At 42.3% G+C, this 24,433-nt stretch overlaps 3 protein-coding genes and 2 pseudogenes across 5 annotated transcripts; 3 read left to right on the top strand and 2 right to left on the bottom strand.

The window, feature by feature from the left end:
- LOC104788230 (uncharacterized) lies at nt 1–2,820 on the bottom strand. Its single transcript, XM_010513950.3, has 11 exons — nt 2,157–2,820; nt 1,939–2,054; nt 1,738–1,857; nt 1,542–1,629; nt 1,304–1,395; nt 1,109–1,213; nt 887–996; nt 717–804; nt 578–613; nt 346–476; nt 1–243 (listed from the first exon to the last, which is right to left on the bottom strand). Exons 1-10 carry the CDS (start codon nt 2,689–2,691, stop codon nt 393–395), a joined length of 1,374 nt encoding a protein of 457 aa, XP_010512252.1. The 5' UTR covers nt 2,692–2,820; the 3' UTR covers nt 1–243; nt 346–392.
- A 1,041-nt stretch (nt 2,821–3,861) lies between these two features.
- Nucleotides 3,862–6,976, top strand: LOC104788228 (cysteine synthase, mitochondrial). The gene is made up of 10 exons (XM_010513947.3): nt 3,862–4,468; nt 4,658–4,767; nt 4,855–4,912; nt 5,037–5,300; nt 5,380–5,517; nt 5,629–5,680; nt 5,778–5,857; nt 6,019–6,078; nt 6,192–6,272; nt 6,567–6,976. Exons 1-10 carry the CDS (start codon nt 4,109–4,111, stop codon nt 6,657–6,659), a joined length of 1,296 nt encoding a protein of 431 aa, XP_010512249.2. The 5' UTR covers nt 3,862–4,108; the 3' UTR covers nt 6,660–6,976.
- A 730-nt stretch (nt 6,977–7,706) lies between these two features.
- On the top strand, nt 7,707–9,805 carry LOC104788227 (putative L-type lectin-domain containing receptor kinase V.6 pseudogene; annotated as a pseudogene). Its single transcript, XR_015558008.1, has one exon. The product of XR_015558008.1 is annotated as a putative L-type lectin-domain containing receptor kinase V.6 pseudogene (transcript).
- Nucleotides 9,806–10,447: 642 nt separating this feature from the next.
- On the top strand, nt 10,448–12,729 carry LOC104788225 (putative L-type lectin-domain containing receptor kinase V.6 pseudogene; annotated as a pseudogene). The gene has a single exon (XR_015558004.1). The product of XR_015558004.1 is annotated as a putative L-type lectin-domain containing receptor kinase V.6 pseudogene (transcript).
- A 10,347-nt stretch (nt 12,730–23,076) lies between these two features.
- Nucleotides 23,077–23,679, bottom strand: LOC104789789 (uncharacterized). Its single transcript, XM_010515437.2, has one exon. The coding sequence runs from the start codon at nt 23,677–23,679 to the stop codon at nt 23,077–23,079; it is 603 nt and encodes a 200-aa protein (XP_010513739.2).
- Between the last annotated feature and the right edge of the window lie 754 nt (nt 23,680–24,433).

The raw sequence follows: 24,433 nt of genomic DNA, 5'->3' as shown, positions 1-24,433 counted from the left end.
TGTCAGAACGTGAAAACCCTCTCATTTTCTTCTAAACGATGGCTTTGACAAACAAAAAGATAATAAAGAAATTAAAAAATCACAAGTGATTGTTGACAGTTTTCACTAACTTAGTCGGACCATCATCATCGCACCATTCACCATCTCATGTTGATTTTGACTTCTCCTTTCTCTTCTTCCACAACACATAATCTTTTCATTCTTCCCCCTTATTTTGCCATACAAAGGTTCGATTCTCTGTCTCTGTTAAACAACCAAAGTAAGAGAACGACAAGTCAAGTAATTCTCTTTTAGATTTGATATTGATTGATCAGTATTACTGATTACTATTGATAAAAGACAAACCTGATTGGCTTTGGGAATTGTTTTCATGTTTTCGAGAACCTAGATGGCTAGAACTTTGCAAACTTAGCAATTCTAGCAAGGGCAGTTCTCAAACTTCCTATGCCTGCTCCTGACCTTGAGCTCACCATCATCTGCAATAATCAAACGTTAACCATTTGCTTCTTAGGTCTCATCCTTTTCTGCAGCCATACATAAGTAAAGAACAAACTAGGACAATCATACTCATACATACCAGAGGCTGGACAATTGATCTGTTTGCTTTCAACTTCTGCATTTTTTAAGAAAATAAATTGTTGATATTAGTAAGAACATGACCAATATTATTTTACTTTTGCCTTCACTATATTCACTTAGAGTATAATGACTAAGACCTCTTCGATTTGCATTGCCCGACGTGCCACATCCATTGGAAACACCACATCCGTCTTGGTTAAGACTATCTGATACTTTGTATTCGATCTGCAATTCAGTTTTTGGCTGTAAGGACACTTAAACTACATGGCATAAGCAAAAATATTAAGAGTAGCAACAATGATTATACCTCTCCATCAGATTAATAAGTTCCTGGTCTCTTGGCTTCATACCCCATTTGGTGTCAACAAGGAGGCACACCCGTTTAAGACCAATTCTTGTTGAAACATATTCCTTTACCTGCATTGGTCAATATTAAACAGATGGGGATCATTGACCTGTTTAGTAATACACAAAATTGAGCAAAGCAAAAGAGACGTAATAAATCTTCTAGCCATGGGCAGATGCTCACAAGATCTTCCCATGCTTCCTTAACTTCATCTTTTGCAAACGCAAAGCCGTAGCCTGGTAAATCAACAAGGCGAACCTTGGAACCAAGATCGAAGAAATTGATGGTCTGCACTTAAAACAGAACTTTTGTTATTACAGAAAAATGTAAGCCATACAAGCAAGTAATTCTTTCTCAGACAGGGGGGGGGAATAATACCTGGGTCAGTCCTGGTTTGTCAGATGTTCTTACAACACCCCACTGTCTGGTAAGAGCATTTAGCAGAGACGATTTGCCAACATTTGACCTTCCTGATTAGAGTTGAGACACCAGACAACCCCAATTTTTTAATTTAAGTTCGTTGTAATTAAAGTAGTTTAACATATGCATACTCTGAAACTCAAAAAGAGGTGAGGAAATAAAGATTCAGGTGGGAACAACAATTTGAATGCAGTACCTGCAAATGCAATCTCAGGTACATCAGGCGGTGGAAATGACGATGAAACATTTGCAGCAGCAAAGAATTCCAACTTATTCCTAAATACCTGTAAAAAAACGGGGAGTTAATTGCAACATTAACTGAAAAGTCTAGCAAGGAAGGCTTATTATCTTTAGGTATTATTAGAGAAAGAGAATGAAGAAAGAGAACATACACTTTCTTCTATACGTTCTCTCTCAGTGCTGGTTGACTGAGGAATATTATCTAAAGGAGCAGGAAGCTCTGTGTTGTAGCCAGCCCTCTTTAGCTCAATTAAACGTCTACGCCCCAACAGCTGCCATGAAAATGTATGTTACCTACCACTCCCAGCCAGGTAATGAAAATGCGCAAGATACCATAAAGGATTGGAGATTACATTTTCTTCCACATAGGAAAGGATGGAATGACTAGGCTGAATTGCCCGAAACTGAGCATTTTTGGACATTTCTACACTTTTCACTGTGTCTTTCTTGTTCTTTACTCCATGGACATCTGAACAAATGAAAAGAGAAGCAGCAATTGGTTTGTATGTAGAGGGTTTAAGTAACAGTTGCATACTCTTTTTCTAGTGAAGAAGCACAAAGAAGTACTAACCATCAAGAAGGACATCATCATCAACTATTCTTTTATTTGAGGTATCATAGCGGTCTAATCGTATCCTCTTTCTCTTCCTTGGTTTATCCTCTTGACTATCTGAACCATCTCCCACGACGGTTCTCTTATCTGAAAGCGCTTGTTTCCTAGCCTTAAAAGCAGCCATCGGCACATCCGAGCTTTTCCTTGGTCTACCATCCAATTCATCTCTCTTTTTGTGGCTCTTTCGAGTAGCATCATCATCTCCCCTCGGTGACTTTGTTTTAAACACAGCATCGTTAACAGAGGTCGAAGCAGACCGTTGGTTTCTCTTTGGTGCAGCCCCCCACATCGTGCGTGGTGGGGTTTCGTTCACATGGTTATTTGGGTAGACCCTCTTCTTCTTCTTCAAATACGAAACCGTAGTCTTCCGAGAGTTAGTGGTGTCATCATCACTGCGTTGAGTAGTGGATCTACTCCTTCCTTTATAAGAAGAAGAATTGGAGCTAAGTGATGAAAGCTTCAGCCTTTTCTTGACCTTATGATCTAAAGACATTCTGTGAACAACAACTACTGTAGAGCTACCGACTTAAATCACCTGAACATAACTTGATGAGCTGAAGGAAGACGATGGAAGATAGACAAAACGCTCTAGGTTAATGGCGTTTAAGTGAAAAAGACTCTTGGGTTTGTTTGGGCTTAAAGAATATGACTAAATTGTATGGTCTGGCCCAACAGTTATTAGAGCCCAACGTTATACCTAAGAAAATAAAAGCCCTAGTTTTTTAATTTGTTTTTCACTTTCGGAATATACAACCTAGAAGCAGACCGTTAACATATGTGATTATTATTATGATACACATATACGGTACCTACTGTAAATAAATAATATTGACGATTGTATTCTAACTTCAAAGAAGTTAAAAACAAAACAAAAAATACGAGCAAGAAGTCACAAACCCCAAGGGAGAATCGGTTTGGCACTCGAACGAAACAAAAACACTAGAGATCTCTCCACATGAACCAAAGTGTTTTTCCAATGAGCTATTGATATCATCCCTAGAAAGGGAACAATCGAATCCCTTAACGAATAAGGTATTATGATTGTTCCCAAACGCTACCTTATGATTATCGAACTTGCAATCATATTCTTCCACCTTTTTCTTTGTCCTTCTCAAAAAGAGATATTATATAGGTTTGTAAGACTGATTTAGCCATGGTTCTATATATCCACACACAATTTGTGGTCAGAGATTTTGATTTCTTTTTCTTTTCCTCTGGAAAATTAGTTTGTTATGTTTGTTTAATGTTGGAAGTATATTAATCACCGTGTCACCGTATAATTTGTATTTCCTACGCAAAGATTTTAAAAAATTGTGGTTATTCCTTCAACAACATGTAACTTCTTCCTCTGTTCCTCAAGCACTCTCCTTTCTTTACATAAACTCTTCATTACTATAACTACAAACCTCCGTTTTACAATATCAGAACAGACGCTTCAAGGTTTCAAGCTCATTGATCAAGTACTTGTTAGCATCTAAATCATCTGCACTGTGAACAAATGAGAAACAGCTACAAACCCACTTGTCTTCCCAACCGGAACAGATCCAAGTCGATCCGAGTATTAATAAATTACGAACAAGATAATTTATCGACAAGAAAAAAGAATCTTGCGACACTTGGGAGGTAGGAAGGGACAAGACCACATTCTCCACGTTCACCTAATAGTTTCACTTGGTTGGTGATAAAAAAAAAAAAACTTTTTTATGTATATAATGTGTAGATTACTAAATAAACTAGAAATTTAAAACATTTAATCCTTCTAATAGTGTAATTAACAAAGTACGATATAGTAATAATATTTTGGTATCATGATCAAAGTTGAAAAGCTTGGTCTTAAAACGGACTGTATCTGAAAATTCAATCGACGTCGTTTTCAGAGAAATAAAAAAAGGATACGATCTTTCACGGCGATGATCATGATGGCTTCAAGGTTGAACCGTGAAGCGAAGCTCACATCTCAGCTCATCCTGTCTACACTTTTGGGAAAGCGAAGCTGCAACACATCCATGGCCGCCGCATCTTCCTCTGCTTTACTCCTGAATAATCCGTTGACTTATTCGTCTAGCCTCCGTCGTTTCAGATGCTCGCCGGGAATCTCTTCTCTCTCCTTCTCGTCCGATCGTGTAACTGCTTCCGATTTCTCTCTAGCGATGAAGAGACAGAGTCGGAGTTTTGCGGATGGCTCGGAACGAGATCCGTCTGTTGTGTGTGAGGCTGTTAAGCGCGAGACTGGAGCTGATGGACTCAACATTGCTGACAATGTGTCTCAGGTTAGATGGGTTTTTTCTTCGTGGAATTGAAATTGATGGAAATATTTAGAGAGAATAAAAAACGAAATTGGTGATCAAATTCACTAAATTTTGAAATAGGAATGTCGCTAAAAAGTGTGATTAATCCACTATAAATTTTGAAATTTGATTAGCTGAAATGTGGAATTTTTCACTATTTACTTGATTCAGCTTATTGGTAAAACTCCTATGGTGTACTTGAATAAAATAGCAAAGGGTTGTGTGGCCAATATTGCTGCCAAACTTGAGATCATGGAGCCATGTTGCAGTGTCAAGGATAGGTGTGTAGTCTAACTCTTTTGTTGTTTTTTTGTATGTATTTAGTTAGAACTTTCAAGTTAAGTCTCTTATGTTGTGACGAATTTCAGGATTGGGTACAGTATGGTTACTGATGCTGAGCAAAAAGGACTTATAGCACCTGGAAAGGTAGATTGATCTTTCTTTTGTAAAAACTCATAAAGATTGTACATTCTAGTGCGTTATTTTTGGTGGTGAACCCTACCTAATTGTGTCAGTTCTCTGACTTTATGTCCTTACTGCACTTATCTAGAGTGTTCTTGTGGAACCTACAAGTGGAAACACGGGTATTGGCCTAGCATTCATCGCTGCTTCAAAAGGCTATAGACTTATATTGACAATGCCAGCGTCCATGAGTATGGAAAGAAGGGTTCTTTTAAAGGCTTTTGGAGCTGAGCTTGTTTTAACAGATCCTGCCAAAGGCATGACTGGAGCGGTTCAAAAGGCTGAAGAAATCTTGAAAACCACTCCTGATGCCTACATGCTCCAACAGTTTGACAACCCTGCGAACCCAAAGGTTTGTGGTGTCTGTTACTCCCATTCTCTTGTCATATTTGTAAACTGTTGTTTTATGTAACTGTTATAATATAATGCAGATTCATTACGAGACAACTGGTTCTGAGATCTGGGAAGATACAAAGGGCAAGGTGGATATATTCGTTGCAGGAATTGGAACCGGTGGAACTATCACTGGTGTTGGTCGATTCTTAAAAGAGAAAAACCCCAAGTCACAGGTAAAAGCAGAAATACATTTGAAGGTGTTATTTATTAGACAGGAGTCAGGAGGGTATGTTCATTGAAGCAGTAAAATTTGTACGTATTTATCTAATGTTTACATGTACCAGGTCATTGGTGTAGAACCCACTGAAAGCGACATACTTTCTGGTGGCAAACCGGGTAAACCTTACTAAAATATACAATTAGTAATTTTGCTTTTGTGTTTTCAAACTATGATTTAATATTCACATTTTTTTTTTCTTGTCTTTGAATACAGGACCTCACAAGATTCAAGGAATTGGAGCTGGATTTATACCTAAGAATTTGGATCAGGAAATTATGGATGAAGTCATAGCGGTATGGTTTATCTTGTTGGAATCTGTATGATTATTCAATTTATAACCTCACAAGACATCAAAAATTTTCTTGTCAATTTATTGCTTAAATGTTCCAATTCCTGAGACTTAAACTACTCTAATTAGGATGCTAATTACCATCTTCTTTATGCTTTTTACCAGATTTCAAGTGATGAAGCTATAGAATTCGCAAAGCAACTAGCTCTTAAGGAAGGGTTGATGGTTAGTTGTTTGTATTTTTTCTGGTTTTCCCACTAAGATGTTTTGATGTCGTGTTGCATGTGAAAGGTGGAAACTACACAAGTTTTATACGTGAAGTTTAATAATTTTTTCAGGTTGGTATATCATCTGGAGCTGCTGCTGCTGCTGCAATCAGGGTCGCGAAGAGACCTGAGAATGCTGGAAAACTCATAGCTGTAAGTAATTTATGTTTCATATATGAGTTATGTCTTGAAAACGCAGGAGTCTTTGTGCATCAAAGTCTCTAGATTTCCTTAGAAAAAAACATGTCAAGATGGATTTTTGGATTTAATAAGTGACTCAAGTCCGTGATCCCAATACTAAACCCAAAGAACCAACACTAAAGTCACTTAGCTAGTTATAGCTTTTCAAATGGTCTTTGTAAAACGATCATCTATGAAGCCAGCAAAGATTTTGATTATGTAATGAAATCTTCCCCTAAGATAGAATCTATGAATCCGGTTTTTCAGGTTGTTTTCCCAAGCTTCGGAGAGCGATATCTATCTACCCCTCTGTTCCAGTCGATTCGAGAAGAGGTCGAGAAAATGCAGCCTGAAGTATGAACGAAAGCAACTTGGTCAAGTTAGTTCTCTAAATCTCATCAACTGAGGGCTAAGCATTTTATTTTATCAAATAAAGGCATTAACTGAAAGTGGTTTGAGTTCTATTTTGGACATCCATCATTAGTCTATGTATTACTCAGCATTTCACTCGGAGAGTCCCCAACGATTGATTAGAAACAGTTGGACTAAATAAATTATCCCTATTTGTTTGTCTTATTAGCCAAAAAAAATGTAGACTTTGCTGTGTTATGTTCTACAGAACGATGGAATGTAATATCAAACTTTAGAGGATTTATATAAGTGTTACTATGATCAAACCATGACATATTAGTGATCTTTAACTTCACGTTTTTCTGTACCAATAGAATTTTTGTCCGAATCTACATAGAAAACAATACAAAAAAACCACAAAAATTTGTATGTCACTAAAACATGTCAAAAACTCTCTCTTTTTTTTTAATTACAAACTTATGGGGTCAATACGTTGGTGTTTGTTAAACTTGCAGCGTCTGTCCTTGTTTTGCTCCGTAATGTTCGACGAAACTTTCGTTGTAGATAAGATATACTAATAGAAGCGTTTTTGTTTAAGTATTGCATGTTATGCTTTTCACACTGTTTTTAGTACTAATTTAATTCTTAAAACGTTTATGGACAAGTTTGACAAACCCAAAAAAAAAGGTTTTATAAAGCATAGGTCATTTGTCTTTTTGCAACTTTGATCCACAACTTTTCTTATGCTTTTGACACACTGTTATTACACACTACCAACCAATCCCGACGTAACTGCTGTTGATCAACTAAAGATTAGAGAAAGCTTATTATATCATTAGTTGCTTTACGATATGATCTAGGCCATGTGCACAAAATAACAAATACTTATTGGTTTGTTTATTAATAAACGAGGAACATCACGAGAACGTTCGTTCACATTATGGTGACTTGTACAGTTTGACTTATTTCTTATTACTTCTTACTTAACTCTTATGATAAGTTGATAACTAATCACAGTAGATCATAATTATCCCATAAAGCAAAAAAACAAAAAACATGTGTGAACTCAAAGTCTTGCAAATAGTTCTTGTTCTGTTGCTTACTCTGTTTTCATCTGCTTACGGCAAATTTATCCTGGAAGGATCTGCAGTTTACGACCCAAACAGTTACATGATTTTAACAAACACCACGAAGCATTCCTACGGTCGAGCTATCAACAACGAATCCATTTCTTTCAAGAACCAGTCTTTCAACGTCAACTTCTTATTTGGGATCGTCTCTGAGCATAAGCAGCAAGCCTCACACGGTATGGCTTTCCTTTTCTCTCATACAAGAAGCCTTCCCGGAGCTTCATCCAATCAATACCTTGGACTCTTTAACGAAACAAACGACGGTAAAAGCTCGAATAACGTGATAGCTATCGAGTTACATATACATAAAGACGAGGAGTTTGGAGATATTGATGATAACCATGTTGGGATTAACATTAATGGCTTGAGATCTGTTGTATCTGCTTCTGCTGGCTACTATGATGATAAAGATGGCAAGTTTAGAAACCTTTCTTTGATCAGTGGAAAGGTAATGCGGCTTTCTATGGTTTATAGTCACACCGATATGCAGCTCAATGTTTCTTTGTGCCCTGCTGAATTTATTGTTCCTCCCAAGAGGCCACTTTTGTCTTTAAACCGAGATCTCTCGCACTACTTTTCCAAGGAAACGTATCTTGGCTTCACGGCATCAACGGGATCCGATAGAGCACTTCATTATATGTTGATTGTGCAGCCCTTTACTGGAGCAGAGTATCCACCGATGGAGTTTGGCAAAGTCCCCACTCTTCCTCCATATCCCAAAAAAGCGTCTGACAGGATTAGGACTATTTTAGCGGTCTGCTTAACATTGGCCGTGTTCGCTGCGTTTATCACCTCGGGGATTGGTTCTGTCTTCTATCTGAGGCATAAGAAGGTTATAGAGGTTCTTGAGGAATGGGAGATTCAATATGGACCTCATAGGTTTGCTTATAAGGAGCTTTCCAATGCCACAAAGGGTTTCAAGGAGAAACAACTGCTTGGGGAAGGAGGTTTTGGTCAAGTCTATAGAGGAACGCTTCCAGGTTCTGATACTGAGATCGCTGTGAAGCGGACTTCTCACGATTCAAGACAAGGGATGAGCGAGTTTCTAGCCGAGATTACGACCATTGGTCGTCTCAGACATCCAAATCTAGTCAAGCTTTTGGGATACTGTAGGCATAAGGAGAATCTTTACTTGGTTTATGACTTTATGCCCAATGGAAGCCTTGACAAGTATATAAACCGTAATGAGAATCAAGAACGCCTCACTTGGGAACAACGTTTCAAGATCATCAAAGATGTTGCGTCTGCTCTACTCCACCTGCATCAAGAATGGGTACAAGTCATCATTCATCGAGATATCAAACCAGCTAATGTTCTAATCGACCAGGACATGAATGCGAGGCTTGGGGATTTCGGACTGGCGAAGCTGCATGATCAGGGATTTGATCCTCAGACATCTAGAGTAGCGGGAACATTTGGTTATATCGCACCAGAGTTCTTAAGAACAGGAAGAGCAACCACAAGCACTGATGTTTACGCTTTCGGGATGGTTATGCTTGAAGTAGTTTGTGGTAGAAGGCTGATTGAGAGACGTGCAGCAGAAAATGAAGAAGTTCTTGTGGATTGGATCTTAGAGCTTTGGGAAGATGGGAGGATTTTTGATGCGACAGAGGAAAGCATCCGTCAGGAACAAAACAAGGGAGAAATAGAGCTTGTTCTGAAGCTAGGCGTGTTGTGTTCGCATCAATCTGAAACAATAAGACCGGATATGAGTGCAATTATGCGGATCTTGAATGGCGTTGTGCAGCTTCCAGAAAATCTTTTTGATGTGGTAAGGGATGAGATACTGAAAGGACGCTCCGAGAAATCACTTGAAGTACTACTTGATATGAATTCATTTGCTACATTGACGTTTACAAATTCTTTCGTCTCCCATGGAAGATGAATGCATTAATGTAACAGAGGTGACATTCACTGAACATCTATCATCAATCTATTTAAAGCATTTGGGAAGTACATCCAGTGTTTTGGCCATATAATGTAACATAACAATAGTCAAGTAAAAATGCAAAATATATGATTGAGTAATTTGCTTTTTGTTATTAATAACGTATGCAGGGGCGGATCTACGTTGGGAGGAGGTAGGGCACGTGCCCACACTCAATTTTAACAATTTTTCAATTTGTTATTGTCCAATAGTTTCACTTAGCTTATTTGGAAAAAAGTGCCCCATATGTTGTCATAGATGGAGGGTTGGATCCCTCTTGTCCACTGAACGTATGTATATAAAAGTAATTTCCATGTTTTATTCTTCTTGGAACAACCCAAACACCTCCGTTTATCAATATCAATACTCTCAACATCTCTTAAGAAATCAATATTAGATCACAGATTTATCCTTCACCAGATAGAAAAAACAATGAGAGAGGAGTTAAGAGAGAGCGTTCTAATGTCGTAGAGTTATTGATTCTCGTTGATGATCTTTAAAGAATCAATACTGTCATCTCTACCAATCCCACTATATAATAAGATAATTAGTTACTATTAATCTAATAAAGGATTAGAAAAACGATTATTATATACTAATTGTTTACGATTTGATCTAGGCCATGTGCATTGGGCGTATTAATATACTAATACATAATGTTTGTTTATTAATAACGAGAAAGTTCGTTCACATTATTGTGTTCATACATACCTTCATAGCTTGATTGATGCTTCTTACTTCTTTCTTCAACTCTTATTGGAAATATCACAGTAAGACCATAGGCCAAAAAAAAAAAAAAAAAAACATGTCTCCTAAACACAAAATCTTACAACAAGTTCTTATTCTGTTGCTGACTTTGTCTTCATCTACGTACAACTCCCATGGCAAGTATATCCTGGAAGGATCTGCAGTATACAACTCAAACAGTTACATAATTCTAACAAACACCAGTAAGCATTCCCACGGTCAAGTTTTCGAAAACGAAACCCGTCCCTTCAAGAACAGGTCTTTCAACGTCAACTTCTTCTTCGCAATCGTTTCCGAGCATAAGCAGGAAGCTACACATGGTATGGCTTTCTTTTTGTCTCCTACGATAGGCCTTCCCGGAGCTTCTTACGAGCAGTACCTCGGACTATTCAACAAAACAAACAACGGTAACACTTCAAATCACGTGATAGCTTTCGAGTTAGATGTACATAAAGACGATGAGTTTGGAGATATTGATGATAATCATGTTGGGATTAACATTAATGGTTTGAGATCTGTTGTCTCTGCCTCTGCTGGTTACTATGATGATAAAGATGGCAAGTTTAGAAACCTTTCTTTGATCAGTGGAAAGGTGATGAGGCTTTCGATCGTTTATAGTCAACCAGATACGCAGCTCAATGTCACCTTATCCCCTGCTGAATTCATTGTTCCTCCCAAGAATCCACTTTTGTCTTTGAACATAGATCTCTCGCAGTATTTATTGGAGGGTGCGTATACTGGCTTCACGGCATCCACGGGATCCATTAGAACACTCCATTATATGTTAATTATGCATTCTGATGAAGGAGCACACTCTCCACCGTTTGAGTATGGCCGAGTCCCTATCATTCCTCCATTTCCAAAGGAAGCGTCTCATAGAACAAGGACCATTTTAGCGGTTTTCTTGACGTTGGCTGTGCTCGCTGCGTTCATCGCCTCGGGGATTGGTTCTGTCTTCTATCTGAGGCATAAGAAGGTTATAGAGGTTCTTGAGGAATGGGAGATTCAATGTGGACCTCATAGGTTTTCTTATAAGGAGCTTTTCAATGCCACAAAGGGTTTTAAGGAACTTCTCGGGAGAGGAGGGTTTGGTCAAGTCTATAAAGGAACACTTCCAGGTTCCGATGCAGAGATTGCTGTGAAGCGGACTTCTCATGATTCAAGACAAGGGATGAGTGAGTTTCTAGCCGAGATATCGACCATTGGTCGTCTCAGACATCCAAACCTAGTCAGGCTTTTGGGGTATTGTAAGCATAAAGAGAACCTCTACTTAGTTTATGACTTTATGCCTAACGGAAGCCTTGACAAGTATATCCGTAGCAACCCTAATGAGAATCAAGAACGGCTTACTTGGGAACAACGTTTCAAGATCATCAAAGATGTTGCGTCTGCTCTACTCCACCTGCATCAGGAATGGGTGCAAGTCATCATTCATAGAGATATCAAACCGGCTAATGTCCTAATCGACCAGGACATGAATGCTAGGCTTGGAGACTTTGGACTGGCAAAGCTGTATGATCAGGGATTTGATCCTAAGACATCTAGAATAGCGGGAACGTTGGGGTATATCGCACCAGAGTTTATAAGAACGGGAAGAGCAACTACAAGCACAGATGTTTACGCCTTTGGGTTGGTTATGCTTGAAGTCGTTTGTGGTAGAAGACTGATTGAACAACGTGCAGAGGAAAATGAAGAAGTTCTTGTGGATTGGATCTTAGAGCTTTGGGAAGATGGGAAACTTTTCGATGCAACAGAGGAAAGTATCCGTCAAGAACAAAACAGGAAAGAAATTGAGCTTGTTTTGAAACTCGGCGTGTTGTGTTCTCATCAAGCTGAAACGATTAGACCGGATATGAGTGTGGTTATGCGGATCTTGAATGGCGTCTTGCTGCTTCCGGATGATCTTCTTGATGTGGTAATAGAAGAGAAATTGAAGAAACGGCCTGAGACATCAGTGAAAGTACTACTTGATCTGAATTCATGTGCTACATTGGCGTTTACAAATTCTTTCGTCTCTCATGGAAGATGAAACCTGAAGGAAGAATCTTACACACACACACACAAAACAGAGTTTGAGCAAAAGAAAGAATCTCATTTATGTTAGAGATATGACATTGATTCTCATTTATGTCATAATATTTGATTGATCTGTTTTTAGAACATTCTGTAACTAGCTTTACCTAGAATCTCCTCCTCTCATCTTGTATAAATAAGGCTATGTACAATACTCATGAAAATATGAAAACACATTCTCTACATCTTTACACACACAAAACAGAGTAAACAGAGTTTTCATGCATATTTATCTTCAATCTAGAGATGCAATAGGTTGCTCTGTTCGTCTGTTTTGATAAATCAAGAAATTAGGGTTTCTTCTTTCTCTTCAACCGCTCCGAATTCTCGAACATACATCAGTAAACTTTCGCAGAACAGATTCATCTCCAAGTTATACTTTAAGTTCTTCTATGTACAGTTTTTAGGGATTTACTTAAAGAGTTCTATCATGCTTTTTCTTTGTTGCTTATTTTACAAGTTATGTTGTTCTGGTTTGTATAATAAGAAATCCAATTTGCAGAGCAATGACATCGAAATGTAAGGTCTACTGCCTTGAAGTTGAAGGTTGGCAATAACAAAAACAAATTGGGATATTTTGGGCTTGAACAAATCACATTAGATAACTCTAGACAATTGCATTCTCTTGTCTCTTATTGGGACAGAATTAGATAGAGGCTAAAATCATTGTAGTCACTTAACTCATTATCTTTTTTCTTATTTTTTGTTTTTATTTTGGTGCATATGGAGATAAGTTAATGTGTTTCAACCAGAAAGATTCCCTTTTCTGTTTATAATAATATAATAATATACATATCTTCCTCACCAAACGTCCAAACCCCTCCGACCAAAGACTGCTAAGAGCATCATTACTGGAACAACCTGGTCACGTTTCTTTAATAAAAAGAAAAAATATTATTTTAATTATTTATATATATTTATTAACTTTTATTAATAATAGCCATTTAATAGCTGACACATGTCTATTTGAGAAAAGTAACGTTGCTTCCCTTGGTAACTTCAGTACTGTTTCTCTCCCTTGTTTCTTTTTTTTCATTATTATATATATATTTTTAAAGAACCCTTTGAATTAGTACCCTTCAGTAAAGATGACCTAAGCAATAAAGGTGTTTTTTGAGTTATATATATCTTAAACATATAGCACAATATGCAAACCATACATTAATTTTTGTTTTATTTAGTCTTCATTCAATAATTGGTTTGTAGATTCACCACTTAGAATGACTTGGTAAGATTCCGTATTGAGAGCTCTTATCTCTTTTCTTCGCCAAGCCTTCAAAACTATGACTGTTTTTGGTAAGATTCCGTATTTAGACTCGGTTCTTGTTTGCTTATGGATGCAGAGACGTTCGCTTTTGACAATAGCATTGGTCATAATGGCATTAAGGACAAAAAAGAAAGATTCCCTTTTCTGTTTATAATAATATACATATTGGCAACAACTGGTGCATGGTTTTCCCCATCTGACAGAGTGCATGGTTTTCTGATTCGGTACACTTTTCAGCTCACTATCTATACCATTTGGCGAGAGCGCAATTCAAGAAGACATGGGGAACAACCCACATCGGAAGCAGTGCTTATTGGATGGATTGATAGGCAGGTGCGGGCTCAACTGTTGGCTGTTTCGTCCTTGGGAGATTAACACTTTGCAACGGGTCTTCAGACCTGGTTTGCCACACGAAGCTAGTCAGATGGCTATCAAATTCTTTATTTTTTGATTGTTTAAATTCTTTCAAATTTCTTTTCTACTCTAGTTAAACCGAAAGCAGATGTAAACAACTATTTTTGTTTTAAATATAATTTAACATTCTATTCAAAAAAAAAAATTAATAATATACATATCTTCTTCACCAAACCCCTCCGACCAAAGACTGCTAAGCAATAAAGGTGTTTTTTGAGTTATATATCTAAACATATAGCACAATGCGCAAACCATACATTAATTTTTTGTTTTATTTAGTCTTCATTCAATAATTGGTTTGTAGATTCAACACTTAGAATGACTTGGTAAGATTCCGTATTGAGAGCTCTCATCTCTTTTCCTCGCCATTTTGTCTACGGCTATCAAAATTTCTTTAACGTCTCGAACAACATTTTGTCTACGGCTCGCAGAACAGATCTATAACGACCGAGAAATAATTTCCAACACCTTTTATATATAATTAGAGGCCATCAAAGTGGCGGCGACGCTTGACTATATAAACTAGGTTTCCACAATGAATTTGTTAAAGCGGGAAACAAATTCAATAAAGCTATCTCTCTAAAAAATAGATCTAAACCTTGAAATTAGAGATAAAGAAGAAGAACTCAAAAGAACTAGGGTTTTTTGTAAAGAGCGGAAGGAGAAGTCAATTATTGTATTCGATTCTGGATGGATTACAATGGAGAAGTCTCCCCTTATTTATACATGTCTCGAGATCACACAATATATTAATTTTTCTTATCGAACGAAGTGAGATATGGAAAACTGCCTTATTGTTTGAGTCGGCTACGCCGCACCGAAGTGGAGGTCGGTTTCTTCTTCTCCAAGACTTCGTCTCATCCGAACTGACTCTTGATAACCTAATTGATCCCCTAACCGGATTCCCGGTTAAATGTTCAATTAATGTTTCTGGTTTAGCTCGGTATGTCGGGGGTGCTGAATCCCGCACCAACAATTAGTCCCCCCCCAGTTCAATATATTCGAGATTTAATTCGAATATTTTGAACTACGGAAAGAGAATATCCGATCTATTCCATAAAGATTTAATTGATTCTACTCAGATCTCCGAATCATCTCACCACATATCGTCTGGACGACACGTGTCGTTTCCATCACATCCGCTAGCTCGGAATTTGAAGAGTCGCGTAGGTCATCATTACTTTTCGTAGGGTTGCCGCCCATTCGACTCTATAAATACGCTTCTGCTCTCGTCATTTCTCATTTTCCGCCAACAGCAACAGGTAACCTGCTCCGATCTCTCTTCCATTTTGTTATTTTTCTTCCACACTCTCCAAACTCAGGAAATGGCGAGCACATCGGAACCTGCCTCTTCACCGGAAACTGAAAGCGAGCAATTAATTCGTCGTACATCCAAACGAAGAACTCTCAATCCTGAACACTCCGCGCAGATCGGGGAGTCAAGTAGACCGGCTTCCGGAGTCCCGCCTCACCTGGTTCGCTGTTCAACGGGAGCCTCTTCTTCTCAGGCGAATCCAACCTTGCCATCGTCAGTTCGTCACGAGGCTGAGACCAACGAACTGACTTCGGACGAATTCGCGCTAGAAGAACATCGGTTCGCACTCTTGGGATTTTCAATCGAAGATATCGACCCCTTGTTTGACCATGAAGGACGGATTGGAGGTGAGAAGAGTTCGAGTTCGACCAAAACTGTGAACGATATGCTAAACTCGTGCGGTTTATTCAATAGCAACGTCACAATTTTAATTCCTCGAGAAGATCAACGCCCCTGGAGCCCCCCGGAAGGGTATGTATGCTTATACGAGGGTTATTTTACCGAGTGTCGCCTCATATTCCCAATCCCAGAGTTGGTTTCAATCTATGCCGAAAGATGAACGATAGCGATCTCGCAGTTCGTACCCGGAGCCATTTGTAACTTCATGGCTGCCTTGACCATAGCAGCCGAAGTCGGAGTCGACCTTAGAGTTCAAGCTTTCGAACAGCTATCAAGTTTCAAGCAATCGAAGAGTTCGAATCGCTGGGAAGTGAACATGAGACCGGCTCATAATTTCCTCCGCAGCAAACGAGTGAATAAATTCCCGAAGTATACGAACCAATACTTCTTCGTCCGCGTTGACCAATATTCATTCGCTAACCCGTTGGGTTTTCACCGGAGAGTGTGGAATGAAAATCCTGGTAGATTTATATTTCTAGTATGTTAATTGACTTCGGGACCTCTGACCATTTTTAACTTTTTCGTGTCTCTGCCTCCAGATCTTCCGTTTTGTGCAACGCGCCTAGCTCCGAACTATATCATCGTCAGAGACGCTCTGCTAGCCGGGAACAATCGTCAGTGGGATTCAATCACTCGTATCCGCGTCGAAACAGCAATGGGCAAAGCCAGGACAAATTTTCCAAGTTTTGCCAGTTCGCTAAGACGGTTTAAGCCAGTTCGCCATTTTGCATGGAAAGTTCCCAATTTTCCTGAGAGGTTTACCTCCCAAGGCTTGTATAAATCTAACCAGTGCTGCCCGCAGATCGTACATCCAAGAAAGCTTTTCAATCAAAAACAATGTCGAGCTCGGTTAGCAGCGTAGAATCCCCGTTGGTTGGCAACGATGTGCCAACGTTCTCGAATGCCGAAGCTATCGAAAGAGGGATGGCGTACTTCCCGAACATCAGAGCTCCCTGGATGTTGATGTTCCGTGTTAAACCGGAGGAAAGACGCGAACTAATCGAATTTCTTCATGAGGTGGAAGATCGTCATGCGGAATATTCCAACCGTCTTGCCGCATCAGAATAAGCACAACGAGATCTGTTACTCAAACTCGAGATGCTGGAGTCTCACCCAAAAGATTGGATTGAGAATGGGTTTGACAAGATAGCTGACTTGCCGCCCTGCCTTGTTGCGTACTGCAATGAATGCCGAAGTGAATCAGATCGGAAGCCAATGCACATGGATCCTGCCTTAATTGGTGACTTCGTTCCAGGCAAAGTTAAGCCGTTTTACATTAACCGGCGGGTAACCGATGCCGAGCTTGCCGAGGCTGACGCTTTTTTCCGTCAGGTAATTGCTACCCTCTTTTTCTTTTTGCCTTCCTTGTAAACGATCGAAACTTGTCTCTCTCGTATCGACCGGTTATTGATTTTGTGTATGCAGATTGAGGGTACGCACCAAGAACTGACTCAAGATCTTCAATACTTTCATATGAAGAGGGGCAGAATCGATCGACGCTTGAGGACTCTGGAATCCGAAATTGTTCTACTCAAAGCGAAAAGGAAAAGGACCACTGATCTGCTTGACGAATCTGAACAAAAGGCCAAGGCGCTGGAGACTCGTTCCGAGGATTGGGAAAAGACCGGATTGCAGCTGCTATGGCCAATGCCGAAACGACTCAAGTCGAGCATTCGTGAGATCGCTGCGAATGGCGCACCGGTTCGGAATTAAGATGCTTTATTTGATTATTCAATAAGACCTACCTGCAATGTAACGGACGAACTTGAATTTCGCTTGGAATAACAGTTTTATAATAATAAGAGATTTTGCTTTGCTGCTCTATTCTATATTTAGTCATTGTTTTATTATTTGAAAAATGTGTCAGAGGCGAGACGTCTCCCGGCTTATAACAGACAATTTTTATTGATTGATAGTAGAAAACATCGACTTGAGCCTCAAAAGTTTGTGACGAAATGTTTAACAAAGTGTGTTTATTCGGAGAGCGAGATACTAGGCTCGACTTACCTCCTTCGCTCTAGCTCGGATGCCGGACTGCGAAAATATCCTCTGGGTTCGGCTAACCGTTCCGTCCGAACTAAAGTTTGGGTGCGAAATAAATACTCTGGGTTCGGCTTACCCCAAAAAGAAAAAGCGGGTGCGGAATAAATATTCTGGGTCCGGCTTATCCCTACACAGGAAGGTCAGGGGCGACTCTGGGTTCGGCTTATCCTGAAAATAGTAGGTCTTTATACAGGCTGATCACCTGGCCAGGGTGTCAACGAGGGGTGAACTTCGTACGAGCTAATAGATACTTAGTCCGGCTCGGGCTAAGGTATACCTATGAGTGTGTAGTTCGTTTTTTTTTTTTTTTTTTTTGGAAATTATGAAAATTTCCTTTTTCTTTTTGGAAATAATGAACGCGCCCCATTAAATGCGTTGCGAGGTCTTTGAGAATTTCTCTCGGAAAAACGCGAAAATCACGCTTCATTCTGATTGGTAGGTTTAGCGGCGGTTACTTCCCACGATCTTGTATAAATAGGATTGAGGGTTTGGGAGATCATTCTAACTACTTCCATTATTTTTGAAAACATTGAAAGGAAAAGATGGTGACTACTCGATCAGCGTGGCTAAGACAGGCTCGGGAAAGGATAGCCGCTTCGGCGAGCAGTTCGAGGCGAACCAAAGCTTCGGAGAATTCCTCCACCCACGAGAGCGCGGAGACGTTCCGAGTTTGCGCTCCTGTCCCGTACGTTGACATGACGGGTGCAGAAGGGAGTCCTGTGTGTCAGGAACTTCGAAGATATCGAGCTCGCCGCTATAGGCTGGGGGCTCACCTTATGGTGAGGCACCGGAGATTGGCCGAGGTCTGTCGGCTTTATCGTTTGGACGGGACCATTCGGGTCCTGAACGAATTAATCTCCAACGGTTTCTACTTGGAGAGGTGGCGTATGACCGGGCTGTTTGCCGCGCGAACGGCGTGCCTAGAACTGCTGGAAAGTATGGGGGTGCCCGTCCTCTTGGAGGCCGACTGTCAGCCTCTTGAAGATACTGCGTACCCGTTTAACGTGGATATCTGGGCCTACCGAGCTTCCGTAGAAAGGTTAAGGCGGTATGCCACTTTCCTGGAGTCGGCCATCCCGATTTTCCGCGAGAGGCACTTGGTTGAAGGCCCGTGCGCTTTCCTAGAAGACTTGGCGTCGAGAGGTATTGAAGTTCCAAGGGAAAAACTGGACGCCCTGAGGGAAAGGCGCCAGTTCTGGCGTGCCGAACTAGACAAGGTAGCGGTGGAGGAACCATTGGCAGACGACCTATCGGGTCCGCGGCCTCCACTTCGTCTGCAGGATCAACCTAAACGCTGAGTGTGGGAGTTCGACCGTTCCGAACTCTGAGTTCGGGCGGTCTTTTTCTTTTCTCATCTAGGACCCCGAGTCGTCGAAGGGACGTTCTCCCTTTGCGTCTCTTTTCTCTTTCTTTTTTTTTTTTATTAGTCAAAACGTCCACAACATGTAATGAGGGTTTGACTTAGTTATTGAAGCTTTTTTCATTATATATTTTTTTGGATTTATCAAAACCGTGTAAAGGAGATTTAAATGCAAGTGAACTTTGGATATTTTGTTTTGCACACCGGCTTGTCGCCGAGTTGAATAAGATAAAGTTTTTAAACCGGAAAAAACTTTATTAATATATTAGCTGCATTCGCCTAGTCTTTGAAAGATAAGGAATTGCCTACGTACCCCGAAGTGGGGATCAAGCCAACCGTAGTTCGTATTACAAGTGAAAGATCAATGGAGTTCGGATTCCCAAAAACTCCTAGATAGGGTCGTAACAACGACTTAGCTATAGTAGCGTTTCAAGTGGGCCGAGTTCCACGAGTTTTTGATGCGTTCCCCGGCCATGGTTACGAGTTCGTAAACGCCCGGACGAACTGCTCTATATACGAGGTATGGACCTTCCCATCGAGCGCCGAGTTTGCCAGCGTTTACTTCCTTGGTGTTCTCGAAGACTTCTAGCAGAACCAGATCACCTTCGTTGAAACGCCGTTGATGAACAGTTTTATTGTAGTATTGAGCCGCTGCGTCCTGGTAGTGTTGCATCCGAACTAGAGCTTTGTCGCGTAATTCTTCGGCGAGATCGTTGTGATCGATCAGCATCTCATCGTTAAGTTTAGGGTTATCAACCATCATAGTGCGACAAAGTGTCGGGACTCCTGCTTCAGCCGGGGCAAGTGCTTCGAGACCATACGCGAGGGAGAAAGGGGACTGTCCCGTACTCCGCCGCGGGGTTGTGCGGTATGACCATAGCACGCCATCCAGGTGATCTGCCCATGCTCCTTTCCTTCGACCGAGTCTTTTTTTGAGCCCATCGACGATCGACTTGTTCGTAGCTTCAGCTTGACCGTTGCCTTGCGGGTATCGAGGAGTCGAAGTGCTAAGACGGATTTGCCATTTCCTCAGGAAGCTTCTGGTGATCATCGAAGTGAATTGGGTACCGTTGTCGGTGACAATCTCGTATGGGAGTCCATGGCGACATATGATGTTCTTCCAGATGAAATTGGTCACGTCCAAGGATTGAATCCTTGTGAAAGACTCTGCCTCTACCCACTTGGTGAAGTAATCGGTCAGCACCAGGACGTACTTCTTGGAGTTGGATGCCGGCAAAGGTCCTATGGCATCCATGGCCCAGCGCATAAATGGATACGGGGCAGTGACGGTGTTCAACAGTTCGGGCGGGACGTGCCGCATGGGTCCATGACGTTGACAAGCCTCGCATTTGGCCGTGAAAGTTTCGCAGTCAGCCATCATGGTAGGCCAATAGTGTCCGTCCTTTTTGATCTTGAGAGCAAGTGCGCGTCCGCCAGAATGGTTGCCACCTTCTCCTTCATGTACTTCCATCATGATACGTTCGGCCTCGTCCCGAGTAACACAGGTGAGGTACACTCCCGAGGCGCTCCGGCGAAACAGTTCCTCGTCCAACAGGATGTACCTGGCACTTCGAGTCTTCAGAGGTCGAGCTGCCCATCGGTCTGCTGGGACGGTGCCATCGGAGATGTAAAGTTTGATCTCAGTCTGCCAATCTTCGGGAGGCTCGACGACATCCGCCATATCTTCTATTGGCTCGTCGACTTCCATCGGGATTGGATCGTCGTTGATGAGGGCAATCTGGCTGTCCGGATCAATGCTGGGGGCCTCTATGCATTCAATGGGAATGGTACGCCGTAACTCGGGGTCGGAACGGTTCGCCAGAGCTGCGAGAGCGTCGGCTGATGCGTTCTCGTTCCGTGGGACCTTCGTCAGGGAGAAGGACGTGAATTCGCCGGATAACGTGCGGACCAATTGTCGATATGCTCCCATTCGCTTGTTTTTCGCGTCGAACTCTCCTCTGAACTGACTGACTACGAGTTGGGAGTCACAGAAGACCTGCAGGTGTTTGACTCCAAGTCCCTGGGCTAGTCGGAGTCCTGCGAGAACGGCCTCGTACTCGGTTTCGTTGTTCGACGCTTTGAAATTAAGCTTTAACGCCTGCTCGAGGATTTCTCCGGTGGGGGATCGGAGTATGAGTCCGACCCCGGATCCTTGATTTGTTGATGAACCGTCAACGAACATTGTCCATTGCTCCACCGCGGAGGTGGGGTCGTCAAGCTCGGGTGACAGTTCGGTGATGAAGTCAGCTAGAACTTGTGACTTCAGACTTGGGCGAGAACGATATTCGATGTCATATTCGCTGAGTTCGACCGCCCATTTCGCCATACGTCCGGATTGGAGGGGGCTATGAAGGACGGTTCGGAGTGGTTGATCGGTAAATACGACGATCGAGTGCGATTGAAAATAGGGTCGCAGTTTCCGTGCTGCGACGATCACTGCAAGGGCCAGTTTTTCCAGCGTGGGGTATCGTGATTCCGCATCGTTTAGTGCTTTGCTTGTGTAGAAAATGGGCTTTTGGTCTCCGCGGTCGTCTCGGACTAGTACCCCGCTAACCGCCGAACTGGAAATCGAAACATAGAGATATAGTGTTTCCCCATCTTCCGGTTTAACCAAAACAGGGTGACAGGTCAGATATTCCTTCAACTGACGAAAAGCGTTCTCGCATTCCTCATCCCAATGGAAATCTTTGTTCCCACGAAGAAGTTGGTAAAAGGGGAGGCACTTGTCCGTTGAGCGGGCGATGAAGCGCTTTAGAGCAGCGATCCGGCCAGTCAGGCGCTGCACTTCTCGCTTGTTGGTCGGTGACGGGAGTCCTAGTATAGCTTCGATCTGCTTAGGATTTGCCTCTATTCCCCGTTCAGTGACGATGTACCCCAAGAATTCCCCGGAAGTTACTCCGAATGTACACTTCGTCGGGTTTAGTTTCATCTGGAATTGATCCAAGATGTCGAAACATTCCGCCAGATGTTGGACGTGCTGTTCCGCGATCAGGGATTTGACCAGCATGTCATCTATGTAGACCTCCATGGTTTTGCCAAGCAGATCAGCGAACATCATGTTTACCAAGCGCTGGTAGGTTGCTCCAGCGTTTTTTAATCCGAACGGCATCACTTTGTAGCAGTAGGTTCCTCTATCTGTGATGAATGCCGTTTTTTCGCGGTCGGCTGAACTCATGGTGATCTGGTTGTAGCCTGAGAAAGCATCCATGAACGAAAGCAACTGGTTTCCGGCCGTGGCTTCGACGAGACGGTCTATGTGCGGAAGAGGAAAGTTGTCCTTAGGGCAAGCTTTGTTGAGATCAGTGAAGTCCACACAAACTCTCCACTTGCCGTTTTTCTTTTTGACCACAACCGGGTTAGCCAGCCAATCTGGGTACTGGACTTCCATGATTTGATCCGCCTTGATTAGTCGTTCTACTTCGTCCTGGACCGCCTTGGCTCGATCCGGGCCTAGGCGCCTGCGCTTCTGTCTGATCGGCTTGAATGTGGGGTCGATATTTAGCTTGTGGCACATGACTTCGGGGCTTAACCCGACCATGTCCTTTGTTGACCAGGCGAATGTGGAAGCCCGAGATTGCAGGAAAGCGATCAGCTTAGCCTTTATGCTCTCGTCGAGTTCGGCCCCGATGCCGACAGTTCGCGATGGATCAGAGGGGTCAATATTCGCCTGTAGGATCTTGCACTCCGGAGACTTGAGGCGATCCCGCTCCGGCTTTCGGGGACCGGAGAGATGGTCCCCGCTCTGTAATTGCTATGCGGTCTCCGTCTTCCTCTGCTTCTTTTCGATAACAGAGCAGACTCTGGCCACCCTCTGGTCGCCGTAAAGCGTGCAAATTCCTGTAGGAGTTGGGAATTTGAGGCAGAGGTGATAGGTCGACGGTACGGCTTGCATCGCATATATCCATGGTACCCGCAAAATAGCGTTGTAGATTGGTGGTGTATCAACGACTGCGAACTTAGTCTTCCGGGTCACTCCGCCAGCTCGTACTTGTAGTTTTACGTCTCCCATCGACATCTTAGCGACCCCATCATAGCCCGTTAGCGTTCGAGTTTCGGGTTTTAGTTGGTCTGGTGTGACACCCATTTTCTCTAGCGTCTGCCAGCAGAGTACATTGACGGTGCTCCCAGTATCAATCAGGACTCGTTCGACGTCGAAGTCGCCCATCGAGACTTTGATATCCAAAGGGTCTGAATGGGGGTGTCGGATCCCTTTGGCGTCATCCGAAGTGAATGATATCGGGTCCTTGCAGAGTGAAGGCTCGCTCGGAGCAGTTTGAAGGGCGCAAACTTGTCGTGCCCTCTTTTTTAGTGCGCGAACAGAGTCTGCGCAGTCCTCTGGTGGACCAAGTATCATGGTTATTCGTCCACGAGGAGGAGAATTGGCCCGCTCCGGGTTTTGTCCCCTCTGTCGTTTGGGAGGGCCAGGCAGTTCGTCTGCTTGGGGCGCCTCCTCCTGGTGATTCACGGGTGCTTGGTTGACCAGCTGTTGGGCTGCGTTGGGTGGTCCATCGTAACCCCGTCCGCCGCCTGCGCCACGGTCTCGGTTAGATCGTCCTCCGCGCCATCCGCCTCAGCGACCTCTACCTCCACGGGTGTTTTTTGGCTGATAAGTAGCTTCGACTTCGCCAGAAAGATACTTTGCGTACAGGTAGTTCTTCAGGTGGACGCACTCTTGTGTGGAGTGACCGGGGTACATGTGAAAATCGCAGTAGAGTTCCTTCGGGTCAGATGGCTGCTTGTCCTGATCGTCCACCTCGGAGACTGCGTGGATGACGCCCTTTTTTCGATCCTGAGGTTCGTGGTGCTTGCGGGGTTCGTGGTGTTCGACCCGATTTTTAGCCTTAGCGGGATGTGACGGCTGTTCATCATTAGTTTTTGCGGCTATTCGGGCTTTTTCCTCCTCGTCGAGCGCGAATCTAGAGGCTCGATGTAGCGCATCGTCGAGATCCTTGGGTTCCCGGATGTTAAGGTCCTTTCGTAACGGTGATCCAGGGATTAAACCCTTTCTGAAGGCTGCCATTGCTGCATCCTCCGGTACGTTGACCTTTGTCAGCTTCTCCTTGAATCTGTTCAAGAAACTGGCGATGGGTTCTCCCCGTTCCTGGGCC

Source organism: Camelina sativa, chromosome 5, assembly GCF_030686135.1.
Source record: "Camelina sativa cultivar CO46 ecotype springtype chromosome 5, ASM3068613v1".
Classification (NCBI taxonomy): Eukaryota; Viridiplantae; Streptophyta; class Magnoliopsida; order Brassicales; family Brassicaceae; genus Camelina; species Camelina sativa.
The sequence above is the reverse complement of the archived record's forward strand: the minus strand, read 5'-3'. Positions and strand labels throughout refer to the sequence as shown.